This window comes from Gopherus evgoodei, chromosome 6, assembly GCF_007399415.2.
Source record: "Gopherus evgoodei ecotype Sinaloan lineage chromosome 6, rGopEvg1_v1.p, whole genome shotgun sequence".
Classification (NCBI taxonomy): domain Eukaryota; kingdom Metazoa; phylum Chordata; order Testudines; family Testudinidae; genus Gopherus; species Gopherus evgoodei.
Window position 1 is genome coordinate 121,874,961 of NC_044327.1, and position 15,531 is coordinate 121,890,491.

General features: G+C 41.9%; 1 protein-coding gene across 12 annotated transcripts in view; it reads right to left on the reverse strand.

Annotated features, from left to right (window-relative positions):
- Window positions 1-999: 999 nt before the first annotated feature.
- CTIF (cap binding complex dependent translation initiation factor) overlaps window positions 1,000-15,531 on the reverse strand; it is a 357,428-nt gene continuing 342,896 nt past the window's right edge. For 7 of the 12 annotated variants that reach the window (XM_030566175.1, XM_030566171.1, XM_030566173.1 and 4 more), the window contains one exon: window positions 1,000-9,768. In XM_030566175.1, coding sequence (XP_030422035.1) covers window positions 9,553-9,768 — 216 coding nt within the window. In that variant the 3' untranslated portion in view covers window positions 1,000-9,552. The remainder of the gene's footprint in view (window positions 9,769-15,531) is intronic. The other 5 variants (XR_004000880.1, XR_004000881.1, XR_004000884.1 and 2 more) reach the window with 5 other exon arrangements.

Below are 15,531 nucleotides of genomic sequence, written 5' to 3' on the forward strand. Positions count from 1 at the left end.
AAAATCAACATTAATGGTCAAGTGAGCTCTTCAACCAGCTCTTTTAAAACTCTTGAATGCAAGTTATCCAGACCTACTAATTTCAAAATGTCTAACTTTAGTAGCTGCTTCTTCTGAGATACTAATGGAATGGAAAGCGTGTTAGCATCATATGATATGACTACGTCCCGTTTTGTTCCCAAATACAGAATTGAAATATGTATTGAACTCGTCTGCCTTTTCTGCATTATTATTGATAATTCTGCCATTTCCATCTAGTAATAGACCAATGCCAGTCAGGATTCTTTTTGTTCCTAACATACATTAAAAAAACTCCTTCTTATTGTCCTTAACTCTGCTGGCCATAAATTTCTCCCTTTGGCCTTTTGCTTCCCATATAAATTTTTTACAATTCCTAGCTTCTGATTTATATTAATTACTATCAACTTTCCCTTTTTCAGTGTATTATACATTAATTTTTGTAATTGCCTTCACTTCCCCGCTAAACCCAGTGAGTTTTTTAACCAATACATCTTTCTTTCTCAATTATGGCTTTTGGGGCATCTAGTAAAGTGTTCCTAAACAATTCCCAATTATCAGTCACATTTTTCTGATTAAACTCTTCCTTCCAGCTGATGTGGCTCATAATTGTTTTCAGCTTTGTGAAATTGGTCCTATTAAAGCACCAAATATATATATATTACTTGTCTGGACGTCATTCTGCTTGCATGTTATAAATGTGATCAAGTCATGATCACTTGTACCTAAGCTACCATTAATTTTTAGTTCTGTGATCAGTTCCTTTTTAGCTGTGTAGATGAAGACTAATATAGAATCATCCTGTGTTGATGTTATTAACAGTTTTGGCTCATGCAGAATTGGGAGAGAACCCTTACAGCCAGCTTTGCATAATATTTGAACCACAGAATATTAGGGTTGGAAGGGACCTCAGGAGGTCACCTAGTCCAACCCCTTGTTCAAAACAGGACCAATTCCCAGATTTTTGCCCCAGCTGCCCAAATGGCCCCCTCCAGGATTGAACTCACAACCCTGGATTTAGCAGGCCAATGCTCAAACCACTGAGCGATTCCTCCCCCCAGACCAGCTGTGTTACTAGGGCAGAGTTGGCCCACGCTGCAAAGTTTGGCTCAGAAATGGAACTTTCCAACAACTAGGGAATACCTGGATCCTTGATCTAGCAATTAAAGACGTTGGGGCCTGATCCTCAAAGGAGCACCAGGAACTCCCATAAAAGCCAATGGGAGATGTGGATGTTCCATGTAAACGGCCCTTGATTTGGGCCTTCATCTCCATTAAGGTTAAATGGCTGCCCTGTAGGGAACCAGCAGTATTAGATAAGCCACAGGTGCCAAATTATTTTGTGTGAGGGGGGCTGTTACTTTTTTGTAGAGCTGAGACATGAAATATGTGAGGAACACAAATCCTACAAAAACAAAAACCCTCCCTCCCCGCAAAACGTGGCAAAATAAGGAGGCAATGGAAGTTTCTAAACATTGATTTCAATATTTATTCTGTGATTAAAATCACAATTCACCATAATAGTTGCACTATTTGTCATCCATTTTGATGAAACCATAATATAATAAAAATGAAAGTTTCAGCAAGTGAGTTTTTGCATATATTAAAATGCAGACTTTTACAACAGCAACAAAAATGTGCAAACCCCCTTTCTTCCCAATGTAACAAAACAAACCAAAACCTTATACTGAGGTATTTAGTCATGCTATCAATTTCAACAGAAGCAGGGGAAAAGAGAACCTAATGGATATCGCTTTGGATGCCCCTGCACTGTTTCTTCTTGGGGAATGGGATCAGATCAGTAGCAGAGTCAGAAGACTGGGTCTGATCCAATGCCCACTGAAGCCAAATACAGTCTTTGCATTGACTTCAATGGGCATTGGATGGACTCTCGGGGCCCAAATTTGTTCTCACTGAAGCCAATGGCAAAACTCTAATGATTCTAATGGGAGGATCCAGCCTTCTAAAACCTGATAATGTGAAATGGTGAGCGCTCTCAATTTTCCATTCTGAGCCCTCTGCATGGCACAGGATTGGGGCCTTAGTGAGGAGTACATGACAGGGTGATAATGGATCAGACATGCAGCACAGCCTGCTGTACCAAACAATAAAGGAAGGAAGAATGAATCCCTCCTTTAAATTTCTAACCAGGCAGGTATTCTTTTTCTTCCATACTTAGTTCCAAGCTCAACAAAATAAACATCTCAGCAGCCACCAAAACTGATACCACATATCGAGAGAGATGGTGAAATGTCAGGCTTTAAACATTTATTACGCAGATGATGTATTTCATAGCATACAGTGGTTCTGGATGTTCTATAAACAAGACTGAATTGCCATGAAGAGTGATCTCCCTTGTCTTAACAGTCTAAGAAAAGCAGAAAATGATGTTTTTCTCCCCTAGCACAAATAGCTAGTCTCTTCCCCCCCAAAAAATGTTTCCTTTTCTCTTTTTTAAAAAAGCACCTAGTTTAACAAATCTGATGATTAAATTTTCAAACACAATAAATACATTTTAAAAAATAATTGTTAGTGTGACTGTGTTCTGAAGGAACCTCAACTCCCTTTGCTTTTGACACTGGACTTGGAAAGCTTTAGTGTTATTTCTCCTGGAGATCACAAAAGGATGGGATAATAGCTTAGTGGAAAGAACAAAATTAGTATAAATCCACAGAACGCCCGGAGGGGAAATAAAAATCAAGTTTAAGATTCTGAGACTTCTAAGTGAGAGGTGTTTGTAAAAATAAGGCTAAGCTTGTGAACAAAAATAAACCATACGGCTTCTATCAATTTTCCTTTCAAACTCATCCATCACGCCAAGAATAGATACAAAGTAGTCTCCTTCAGGGGGAAGGGGAGACCCAAGCATATCACTTACTTCACTGCTCTCCCCTCTTTGTGTTTCACCTTTTATATAGATGATGTCTTCTCCAAACAGTGGTGAAATCCCTCGTGGGAAACCACACAAGTCACTTTGTGGAGAACTAAAACCTTCAATTCGGAACTAATTTCACTAGGAACCAGTCTAATCACATGCCATATAGACTTTGGGCAGATGGCTAACCACTTTGTAGTGGAAGACTCCACAAATCTGTTCTTCATTTGAGCTTCTCCCTTCCCCTTCATCCTCTCAGTAAATTTAGTTACTGTAACACTGAGAAAACGTTCTTTGCCTGTGCAGCTTCATCTCAGGGATTTCCCAACGGTATCACTGCTTTTCTCCACCTAGATCCACAAACCGCAGGTGAGAAGATATCTTCTCAGGGTACAAGGCAGGACAAGTTTAATGACCTATGGATGAAGGGCCAGATCCTGAGCTAAAGATAGCTTTAGTGATGTTACTCCAACTCACATCAGCTGAAGATCTAACCTGACATATCTAAGCCCTGGTCTACATGGAGGACTGGAGGGTGGAGGCGGGGATCGATTTAAGTTACACAACTTCAGCTACGTGAATACTGTAGCTGAAGTCAGCATACTTAGATCGACTTACTGTGGTATCTTCACCTTGGTGAGTCGGCTGCTGACGCTCCCCTGTCGACTCTGCCTGCACCTCTCGCAGTGCTGTAGTACAGGAGTTGATGGGAGAGCACTTGGGGGTTGATTTATCATGTCTAGACTAGATGCGATAAATCGATCCCTTCCGGATAGATTGCTGCCCACCAATTCAGTGGGTAGTGTAGACATACCCTAACTGGACTTTCTGCCCCCTCCCTCCACTGATTTAATTTTAAGGGAACAATTTTTGAAATCTACATTTATTGAGAACACAAAGGTTGAAACTGGACAAAACTAATGAAGAAACATAAATGGTAACTCATGTTCCTTCAAAAGGTAACTGAGTGCACACTAAGGCTATGTCTACACTAGAGAGTTTACAGCAGCAGAGCTGTCCTGATGCATCTGCGCCGCTGTAAGATCTCTCGCGTAGCCACTCTATGCCCACGGAAGAGAGCTCTCCTGTTGATATAATTAAACTACCCCCAATGAGCAGCAGTAGCTATGTCGGCAGGAGAAGCTGTCCCACCGACAGCACAGTACATTCTACCACTTATGCCAGTGAAACGTATGTTGCTCAGGGGTGTGTTTTTTCACACCTCTGAGCGACAAAAGTTTGCTGACATAAGTGCTAGTGTAGACATTGCCTTAATAATTACAGGCTCTGGTGGCTATAAAGAATAGAAACAACAAACAAATTCACTTGGATTTTTGTACTTGACCTTACCATGAATTGGTGAAAATATTAAAAACAGAGATGGTTTTACAGTGCTGATTTATAGACATTTCCAGTGAACCTATAATATTGGATCTAGTTGTATCTTGGCACCACTGCTTCTGCTGGACACTTCCCACCACAGAGCATCTTATAGAATGCATGTTATTTACACCAGTGGTACTGATGATGCTTTCACATTCATATAGTGGACAGTCTCTCACTATTGAGAAACCTGGAAACATAAATTGGTGACCACTCTTAGAAGGAGAAAAATGCTATTTTGTCCTGTTTCTTTCATTCCTTAGCAATGCTGTTCAGGGGTAGCAATGTCATAGGTAAAGTTTATTGTTATCAATGGACTTTCAAAAGATATGATTGATGGTGTTTATAGTTCCAGGGGAAAAAATACATTTTCAGTCAACATTTAGATTCATAGGTACCCATGGAACAATCAAAATTTCAAATTACAAAGCAGTTAATGGCAGAATGAACACACTTTAAATGTCAGATACAAATCACGAATCATTGAAAGATGGATTTCACATCACGAGAAATTCTTAGACGCTGTCCAAAAAAGGCTGGGGGAAAATTTCAGGGCTACAGAACAAAGTAACAGGCCAAATCCATTAAACCTGAATATCTGGGTACAGGACTGCAGCTAGAAGGCAACCTCTAGTAAAGGAAAACTATGAATAAACCCTCATGCCTGGCGGTGGAGAAGCATTTGAACAGAATTACTGTCATGTGGCTTGGCTTTGCCTCTTGGTGCTCCAAGAAAATTCCCAGTGATTAGGTGAAAATTCAAGTCTTAGAAATGCAATTTCCAATTCTTCTCTGGGTTCTTTTTTTTCCCTTCCTTTGATACATTCAGAGGTCAATTCTGAAATGTTGCAGACTATACTGGGTGAAAGACAGGAGCCACAGAAGCTGGCATGTATACTGGGAGGGCTGGGAACAGAAGCTGGAGATCGTGGTTATTGGAGGGCTCAATTCGATCATTCACACATTTCCCCATATGGCCTGTATTTTAGAAGTTGTTTTTCTTTTAAAAAAAAGCGCAAAACCCAAAAATAAAACAAAAAATCACTTTTAAATTCTTTGTTCAAGTCTGAAAAAGTAGCAGCAGCACATGGATATATTAAGCTGCTTAAATAATTATTCTGATTGGCTGTGGACCTTCTAAAGCAATCAAATAATCAACTGAGGATAACCCACATATCACATTACATCAACCTTGAACATTTTTGTTTTCCATCTTTAGCATTGTCTTGAAACGGGGGTGAATAGAGTTTGTGCTCAGGTTGATAAATTGTCATGACAATTCTGTGAGACTGCACTGAATCCAGTCTTAAGCAGCTGCTTCTTTCACACCCCAAGGGGCAAGGCATCAGAGGGCAAACACGTTAAGGAGGGTTTAGATTCAAAGGCTACAGCCCTGAACCTTATAACACTGTTGGGCTTTGTTGTTCTATAAAGTCCAATCTCTCAAGGATATTCACTATAAAATATTGCCGCCCCTACTGCGACACAGTCTTCTCACAGACAACCTAATGCTGAGGTACTGCAAGTGTCAGTCTTCAGAGAGCTAACCCCCTTGTCATCCCTAGACTGTTTCTGGAACTTAGAAATCAGTCTTTCCAGAGAAGTCCAGTGCATTAGGCAATTTTTTACAGCTGAATCAAGGTCTTCTCTTTCTTTCTTGGACACGGTACTGTTGAGGATTCTGTTTCCTGCTGTTTTCTCTTGCTTTGTATGCACCTTAGAAAAGACCCAAGCAGAGAAGTTTTGAATAACTGTGAACCATAAAACAAATCTTCTCTCCTCTTGTGGTATTTTCTCTGTTGGAAATTTTTGCCCTCAAACTTGGCTTCCTGTAAATAATTTCCCCCCCAGTAACGGAGAAATCTGGTTCTCTCTTATACTGAACATTCAAAAAAGATCTGGATTGAATCTTTGTTCTTGTCAACAAGCAGGCAGAAATTCAATCTACTTGTCTAAGTTGTGGAGTTCAGATCCAGATCTGTATTGCCTCAAGGTGGGTGGGTATTTGGATCTGGGGGTTTGTGTTTGGGTCTCATGTTTAAACAGGAGCTACACTCCAGTTTCATGGTGCCAGAGGTGGGTTGCCGAATCCATACTTCTTACTATCAGGGGAAAGGGAAGAAAACTGAACAACAAAGGAAAGTGAAGAAAAAATTGGAATATATCATCCTCCCACATTATAAGCACCGATCAGTACCGCCCTAATCACAAACTGACTTTTGGAAAACAGCTTGTGAGTGTTACAAACACCAAAACAGATTTTCTAAATGAGTTTCTGAGACCTGTTGCAATAATGAAATAACGCAGATATTAATCTCTTAATGGTTAGATTCACCCAACATTGGCAGCTATGCTCAGATCACAGGTGCCTGGAGGGAGGGTTATGTACTGTCTCTTCCTTCTCTAATCTTCCATTGTAATAAGTGCTGAACAAATAAAGGGAAATTTCCACCCTCTAATTCTGTTAGACTTCATCAAGTAAGCACCAGAAGTGATGTTGTAAATAAAAGCATCAATAAAGAAGCACCCGCTAAGCCATGACATAATTTCCTGGTCACTGTACAGGAAGTGAAGTAATGGCCTGCCCATCCCTCTTTATCAATATAAAGTTACTGAAATAAGTAACTTAAAAGCATGTTTCAAATATGGGGCTGGAACAGATCTCCTTTTCCAAAAAAGAAACTGAAGTTAGTCAACAGGATCCATAAATCTGGTTAATGTTACTCACACCCCAAATGGTAAATATTGTGTTTACGTCGATCTCACAAATTTCTTGCCTTATATTATACATTAAAGCCCTAAGTCTGCAAGTTGATGAGCACCCACACATCCTGCTGGCATCACTGGGAATTAAAGCCATGCTGTCCCATGGGACTGGCCCTTAAGGAAGGGTTTGGTGGGCAGCTTTGCTCTTCGTAGGAATTACAGAGTTGCTACAGAATAGATACTTTAAAAAATAAATGTACCATATGCTTGGAAGCTGTGGTTTCTCTGCCAAACTTGCAAGTGCTTCAAAACTAATACTTGTTTTATGACTGACATGGCTCCATCTCAGTCTAAAAGCACGTCGCACATCTAATCAAGTCAAGTCACTGGCTTCACCTCTCATGCTAGATTGATCTGCCCTAGGGGCATTCTGCAAACACTTCTCAGCATTGCCAACACCACTTCAGCTTCATCGATGTGACCATTGTGTAGAACCCTAGAACAGACGGAGCACTAGGGTTTTTAAGCACGTATATCACTTAATCCTGCACGTATATCACTTAATCTCAGGTCTAGAGAACACAGCGCTTTAATTGCAGTCAGCAGCTTCTCTATAAAGGGCTCCCAATGTTTCTAACACCAGTGAAACTGCACTAGTGTTAAATATGATGGGACAAGTAGATGTGATGGCTGCTGCCTTTGCCAACACACTGGAGATTGAACTGGGCACCTCCAGAGCTCAAAAAGCACGAGCCGCGACAGCCTGCACTAAAGAATCAAATCTCTCTAGCTGGGGTTGTAACAGACTCCTCTCTCTGCGCACTGGGCATGGAGGCTGGGGACCTGTAACACATGCTCACCAGTGAGTTACGTCCTTCGTCGGATCCAAGGAAGCTCATCCTCAGTGTCTGAGGCCCACAGCAGTTTGAATTCCAGACAAGCTTCCACTGTGTGACAGCTGCCATCTTGTCTGACCCACCAGGGATTGAACCAGAGATTGCCAAAGTTAAAAGCATGAGCTGTTACCGTTTGAGCTGAAAGTCCCTAGCTGGGGCTGTAACAGACTCATATCCTCTGTGAATTGGACACAGAATGGGAATTGTAACACACATGCACCAGTGGGTTACGCGGGTAAGGCCAGTGAGGTGTACTGTGGCTTGCTTCTCGTACTACCTCTAACTCCGTCTCTAGCCATTCATATTGCTCTCCTCTTTAGTGGAACAAAACAACCCGCTTTGACCCTCCTCCATATCAGAGGCTGTATTAGTTACACCGACTAAACAGACTATGCTTCTGGCAAATAAAAAAGACAGGGACAGCCTCCTTCTGAGTTCCACGTCTATGCAATGCAAACTGAGACACACTGGTTAGGAAAGTTTAGCTGATTAGAAGCCAAACCTGAAAGCTATATTTTCAGCTTTTCTTTTTTCCTTTCCAATGCCATATACTTGTCACCTTCTGTTTACTGGTTTCCAAAGAAGAACTTCAAGTCTTAATTTTTCCCTCACCTTGTCTATTATTAGGACCAAGCATAAGGGACCTGGTTTAAATGTATAATTACAACTGTGACAGTAATTACAATAAAGCACTCTTTAAACAAACAAACAAAGTAAGTTACAAAAAATAAATGGATTATAGTTTAGTGGATGAGGAATACTGCGTCTTTAGTAGCAAACAGCTGCAGAATGCCTGTGTTTCTAAGAGTTACCAGCGCAGAGTGTACATTTTTTTCAATTACCTTGACAGGTTACTGGCAAGAAGACTGTGGCTATGATACTTCTAAAGTGGCTTTTGGATTTTTTTTAACTTCTTCTTCCAATTTAACACCCTCATGCCAACCATTCAAGCGCTCACATTATAATGTTATTTTCATGTTTCAAAGTTGATAGCAAATGTCCATTTAAAAAAACCTAATAAAACAACAACATAGAAAAATGAAAACCCAGTGCAAATAAATAAATCATCTTGTGTGAAATCCTAACCTAGAACTAGGTGTTTCATGGGGATTTTGCGGAGGGAGGGTCGGGGGGAGAATAAAAAGTTGAAGACAAAAGGAGGGAAAAAAATAATAAAAGCTTCGCTTTGACAAAAGCCGTCAATTACCGGCGTCTGGTGTGGAACGTGTCTTTCTTTGTCTTCCCAAGACATCTGCTGTGTGTTGTCTCCTGCCAGTTGGCTGGTGCAAGCCAAGAGAATGGCGTGAAAACAATGCTAGCCTGCATGTCCACTTGCTTTTCAAATTCCCCGTGTTCTTTCTAAAGCCAAACAACAACACGGTGGGATGAGCAGCTGCATGAGCAATGATTTAATAAAAGAAACCTGAAACAAAAACTCAGCAGGAAAGAGGGGTGGTGCTCCGCAACGCAGCTGAAAAGAAACATGCTCCTCTGCCCCCCAACCTCATGAACAGATTCTTAAGCATGCTGGGGTTTGTCTTCTTAGGTATTTTCTCATAAAGGTTCTTGCTTCTCTCTCCAGTAGCTGATCAATTTGTAGCACAGTTCCTTCCTGTTTCCTTTTAAGGTGCATGTCTTCTTCCTGCTCCCTTCCATCCCCACCGCCCCGCGTTCTCAGGCTGTCAGTTTCTGGATTGTCTTGTTGTAGTACTGTGTGATGGTGGGTGTCAGGGGGTTCCAGTTGTTGGCGTGCAGCTCAATGACCTCGAGGAGGAGGGACCGTGTCAGCATGGACTCCGAGGGGCACAGCATCTTGTCACGTGCTATTGCCAGCAGCTCTGTCATCATCTCAGGCAGCTGGTCCTCCAGCAGCCGGCCTGTGCTTTGCAGCTGTCAAGAGAGAAGGGTTGAAAGTTGCATGTTAAAGTGCAAGTCACCACTCCAGCGTTTATTATTGTTCAGTTTTAAAACTATCCTGGTTGCAACTAAGATGTCAGCTTGGGCTTGTCATGTAGGGTGGTGGGGGGCTCAAGGGAAATATAAAGCTCAGTTAATCACAGCATTGCTACCAGAATCCCTCACTTTGTGGAGACTCTCCTGGAAAGCTATCCTGCCGGCACCCAAGCTTGTAAATTATTAAAGTGCAGAGCTGGATGCAGGCATATGGCACCTCTGAAAAAAGTGATGTTGGCTGCAGAGAAACAATGGCAGAAGAGCCACAGATGGTCTGATGTTTGCTGTCATGTAACAACTTAAGGGCTTCTGGAGGCTACACTTAACAGCATTCAATTATAAGGACAAAATATTTACATAATAGGGCTGATTTCCAAAAGTGTAGCCATCCTTTCTGGAGACGAAGTCCTCACCTGCATTTGGCACCTGCAGCTGAGATATGAGTGCAAATCTTGAGATCTTGTACGCTGAATTACCTGGTTATGGGTGCAAATGTGACATAGGTACGGTGTGATAACTGGGCCTACAAACTTATCTTTATTGTGAACTCAACTGTAAGAAAGTTTAAAAAGTGTCACAATAACCTGTGACAATAAATGTTGATGGGAAAAGATACAAAAAAGAGATACAAAGACTGAATTAGTCTAAATAAAAAGGCCCTACTGATATAACTCAAGATCATGCCTGGCAAACAAGATAAGTGTGGAACCGTAAATTAACGAACCGAAATCGGTGTGTCAGAAATTAGGCCTAATTGGTGGACAGAATAAGGAGGGGGTAGGCTATTCCAGTAAAGACTCCGCTTTTTGTGTCCTCCAAAAGAGACTTTGGGGAGAAAAAGCTGGCTAGCGCGATGCTGGCTGACTGAAAGATGGGGAAAGAGCGAGCTTTATCAATATGGCTGCCACCCCCATCGCCTACTGGGATCCACAGGACCTTCTTCATCCTAACCCTGAAAGATGTCCTGACCAGACTGGGCCAGAGAGAGGGAGACAGATGCTGACATCGCCACCTCCATCAGCTTCAGATCCCAACCCCACCTGGAATGTGAAACTTTGTCCCCCACACACTGTGTCCTTTTCCTTCCCTACCTTAATCACTCTCTTTCCCCTCTCTCTCCTTTTTTCCTTTTGTCCAACAAGAGTCTGGTTTAGATGGCCAAGCTTGCATATTTTGCCACACTGCTATAAGTCTGTGACCAGAAAGGCAGCTAAATGCAATGTCAAAAACATCTGATGCTGGTAGAAGTTTGCCAGGTCTCAGAGTGGCTGCTAAGGTGAATACGTGCTCTTCTTGTACTTTTCCAGCAGCAGGGCTGCAGGTGAAAGATGAAGTTTCGATCTTTGTTGTATTTTTCACTCCTCTTTTTGTGTGTGTTCACCTTGTTTTGTCTTAACAGAAGCAGGATTGTGCTTTAAGAACAGCAACAATAACAGCTCACAAGAACAAACGCAGGGACAAAATCAGAAAGGCCAAGGCAAAAAATGAGTGACACCAACAAGAGACAGAAAAGGCCAAAAGAAGAGGTTTTTTAAATACATTGGGAGCAAAAGAAAAATGAAGGAAAGTGTAGGTCCTCTACTTAGCAAGGAAGGAGAGCTAATAAGTGATGACACCAAAAAGGTGAGGTGATTAATGCCTATTTTCTTGAGCCTTCACTAAAAAGGTTAATGGTAACCAGATACTCAACACAATTAATATTAACACCAAGGAGGAAGGAATATATGCCCAAATAGGGAAAGAACAGGTTAAAGAATATTTAGGTAAATTATTTGTATTCAAGTCGGCAGGGCCTGATGAAATTCATCCAAGGGCCTTAAGGAACTAGCTGAAGCGATCTCAGAACATTAGCAATTATCTTTAAGAACTCAGAGGATAGGCAAGGTCTCAGAGGACAGGAGAAAAACAAACATGGTATCTATCTTTTAAAAGCGGAACAAAGAGGACCCAGGGAATTGTAAACCAGTCAGCCTAACTTTGATACCTGGAAAGATACTGAAATAAATTGTTAAACAATCAATTTGTAAGCACCTAGCGGATAACAGGATTATAAGGAATAGCCAGCATAGATTTGTCAAGATCATGCTAAACCAACCTGATTGCCTTCTTTGATGGGGCTACTGGCCTAGTGGAAAGGGTGGGGGGGAGGACACAGCAGATGTGATATATCTTGGTTTTAGTAAGGCCTTTGATACAGTTCCACATGACATTCTCATACATAAACTAAGGAAATACGGGGTAGATGTAATTAGGTTGAAATGGGTGCACAACTTGTTGAAAAACTGTACTCAAAGAGGAGTTATCTATGGTTCAGGGAACGCAGGGTACATTTAGTGGGGTCCCAGAGGTGTCAGTCCCGGATCCGATAGTATTCAATATTTTCATTAATGACTTGAATAATGGAGTGGGGAGCATGCTTATAAAATCTGTAGATGATACCAAACTGGAAGGAGTTGCAAGCACTTTGAAGGGTAGGATTAGAACACAAAACTACCTTGACAAATTAGAGAATTGGTCTGAAATCAGTAGGATGAAATTCAATAGAGGCAAGTGCAAAGTAGTTCACTAATAAAGGAAAAATCAAATGCACAATTACAAAATGGGGAATAATTGGCTAGGTGGTAGAACTGCTGAAAAGTGTCTGTGGGCTATAATGGATCACAAATTGAGTATCAGATAACAATGTGATGTGAAAAAGGCTAATATCATTCTGGGGTGTAGTAACAGAAATGTTGCATGTACGATACAGGAGGGAACTATCACGCTGTACTCGGCACTGGTGAGGCCTCACCTGGAGCACTGTGTCCAATTCTGGGCGCAACACTTAGAAAAGATGTGGACAAACTGGAGCAAGTTCAGAGGAGGGCAACAAATGTGATAAAAGGTTTAAAGAAAACCCGACCTACATGGAAAGATTAAAAATATTGGGCATATTTAGTCTTTGGAGAAGACAACTGAGGAGGTACCTGCAAACAGTCTTCAAATACATTAAGGACTGGTATAAAGAGCAGTGATTGATCATTCTCCATGAGCACTGGAAGTAGGACAAGAAATAATAGGCTTAATCTGCAGCAACAGAGATTTAGGTTAGATACTCACTTTCTAACTATAAATTAAGCTCTGGAAGAGGCTTCATCATCACTTCCCGAGGTCTCTTCCAGCCCTACATTTCTGTAATTCTCTAATCTTGCTCAAATAACTGGCAACCCTCTTCTCAATGTTACTCACTAGGTCCTGTATTGAGGCCATGTATTCCTAAGCCTCCCAAATTTTTTTTTAACAAAATATACCTCTGAACATTCAGTGGTAAATCATGAAGAACTGAACAGTCAGAGTGGGAATTTGAAAGCACTCACTCCAACAGGAGTACTGCTGAATGCTTTACCAAATCCCACTCGAAAATCAATCTGACAAAACAAATGCATGCTGTGATGTGATAGTCTGGGTTTTTAAAAAGCGACAAGGAGTCCTGAGTCACCTTATAGACTAACAGATGTATTGGAGCATAAGCTTTTGTGGGTGAATGCCCACTTCGTCAGACATTTTTAAATGTTCATTCAGTAATTTTGCTGATTCACAAGTGTCAGTTACCCCCAGTCATTAGTGTTAATTTAGGAAAGTTGCACTGAATTGGTAATCTATATAAAACAATGATTTTCTTTTATCAGGTATGGTGCACTTCCTCTGAGAGTCTCAAGTTGCTTTAAAACAATGAATCCTCAAAACACTCTTGTGGGATAGAATACGGCATTGCAGCCATTCAGCAAAGGTGGAAATTGAGGTACAGAAAGGTTGGTGACTAGTCCGAGTTCACACCATACCCATGGCAAGGCATGGACTAGAATGCATGTATCCAGAATGCCAGACTCTGCTCCAGCCACAGTGCTGCAAATCCTTTTCCTATTATTATCTTATGGCAGCGCCAGCTATTATTAAGGTTGCTCCACACTTTCCATTATTAGACCCTGTTTTCAGTTGTTTATATATAACGTTGCCAATCTTTAACCATTTGAGCTGAAATTTCCCAAGCCAGGTGTCTGCCTCAGCCTGAGTCTTTTTGGAGAATTTCAGCCATTTCCAAGAGAGACACTAGCGAAAAATAAGTTGTTTTGTCCATGTTAAATTCTGGCAACTGTTTCTTTGAAATGCTTTCGTGCCTCCAACTTTGAAGCAGGAACTTGAAATTTGGCAAGGGGGTGGGATGGCCTTTGTGTCAGGGATGTGCCTTTTGTCAGCCTCTCGAAAAACTGCCCAAATTTGGCCAAGTTAAAATCCTTCAAAAAAAATAAAAAATTGCAGTTTGCACATGATGAGTAGTGACTTGCTAGAGCTTTGAAGCTAAAAACTCTGACCATTCCATCCACACTGAGCATGCTCCTCCATCCAGGGCAGAGATGAACCTTCACTGGAACTGCAACTCTCAAGATGATGTGGGCCATGCCAGGGCTGGCCCCTAAACTAAGAGCAGGGAGACTGTCTCTCCTGTGCTCTCAGCATTCGCCTCTCCTGCCATCCAGGCAGTGTGGAGGAAGAAACAGCCTTTTTCAATTGGAGAGGGGACAAGAACCATATGAGGGGGGAAGGAGACAGATTTGGAGAAGGATCCTTGGGTGGGAAGACAACACATGACTGAGACTGAAGGCTCGGGTGTGGTGGGGAGAGGGAGAATGAGACAGGAAGCCATGTGGGGAGACTGGAACTGGAAGCTGGGTGGCGGGAGGCAGTTTCATAGATTTTAAGGCAAGAAGGGACCAACAGATCATCTAGTCTGACCTCAAAGGAGATCGGGACTAGCTGGGCAAAGAGACTGGGAACCAATGTAGTGGGGGGAAAGGGATGGGGAGGAGAGACAAATTTGACAAGAAGCCAGGGTTCAGGGGAGAATGGGACTGTCTGCAAAGAGACTGGGACAAGGAACTGGAGGGGAAAGGGAGGGAAATGGGATGGGGACAAGAGCTTGACAAGAAGTCCAGAAAGGGAGACTGGGACTGGGAACCAGTAGAGATGGGGAACACGCAGGATGGATGGCAGGCAGCGGGAGGCTGTCAGGGAAGAGAGACAGATCAGGTGAAGAGCCAGAATTCCCAGGACTGGAGCTGTGAGTGACGGGGGAAACAAGCAGAAGAATCTGTGCCCGCTACAGCTCATGTCCCTTTCGAGCCTGGAATGGAACTCATGATTCTTGATTCTCACCATTTCACTGCTGTCAGAAAATATCTGTGAAACCTACTGGCAGAGTGTTTCACTCTAGTGCCGGTCCACACAGAGGATGACAATCTACTACTGCTATCTGGTATTCCATTAGCTCAAGGGGCAGAGACCTGTGCGGTGGATCTCGGACAGTCTTTTTGTTCTGTGGGGAGCACCTAGAACAGTGGGGTCCTGGTCTATGACTAGGGTGCCTAGGTGCTACAGAAATACAAATAATATATATGAATAAAGGTTCCAACCATGCTCACGAGCCATGTGGGTTTCAATATGACGCCACATGATGGAATTTCAATGTTTTCAGTTAATTTTTTTTAAACCTAGGAAATTACATACAAAAATTCATTAAAAGAACATTAATATTAGAAAATCAAGCACTCATACCTTAGGAGATGTCAGAATTAAAGTAGTCTATGCAACCTTATTCAGCCCCTTGGTGTTTCTGCCTTATGACCATGAGACAGTCTTTAATTACATGATCCCATATTATTT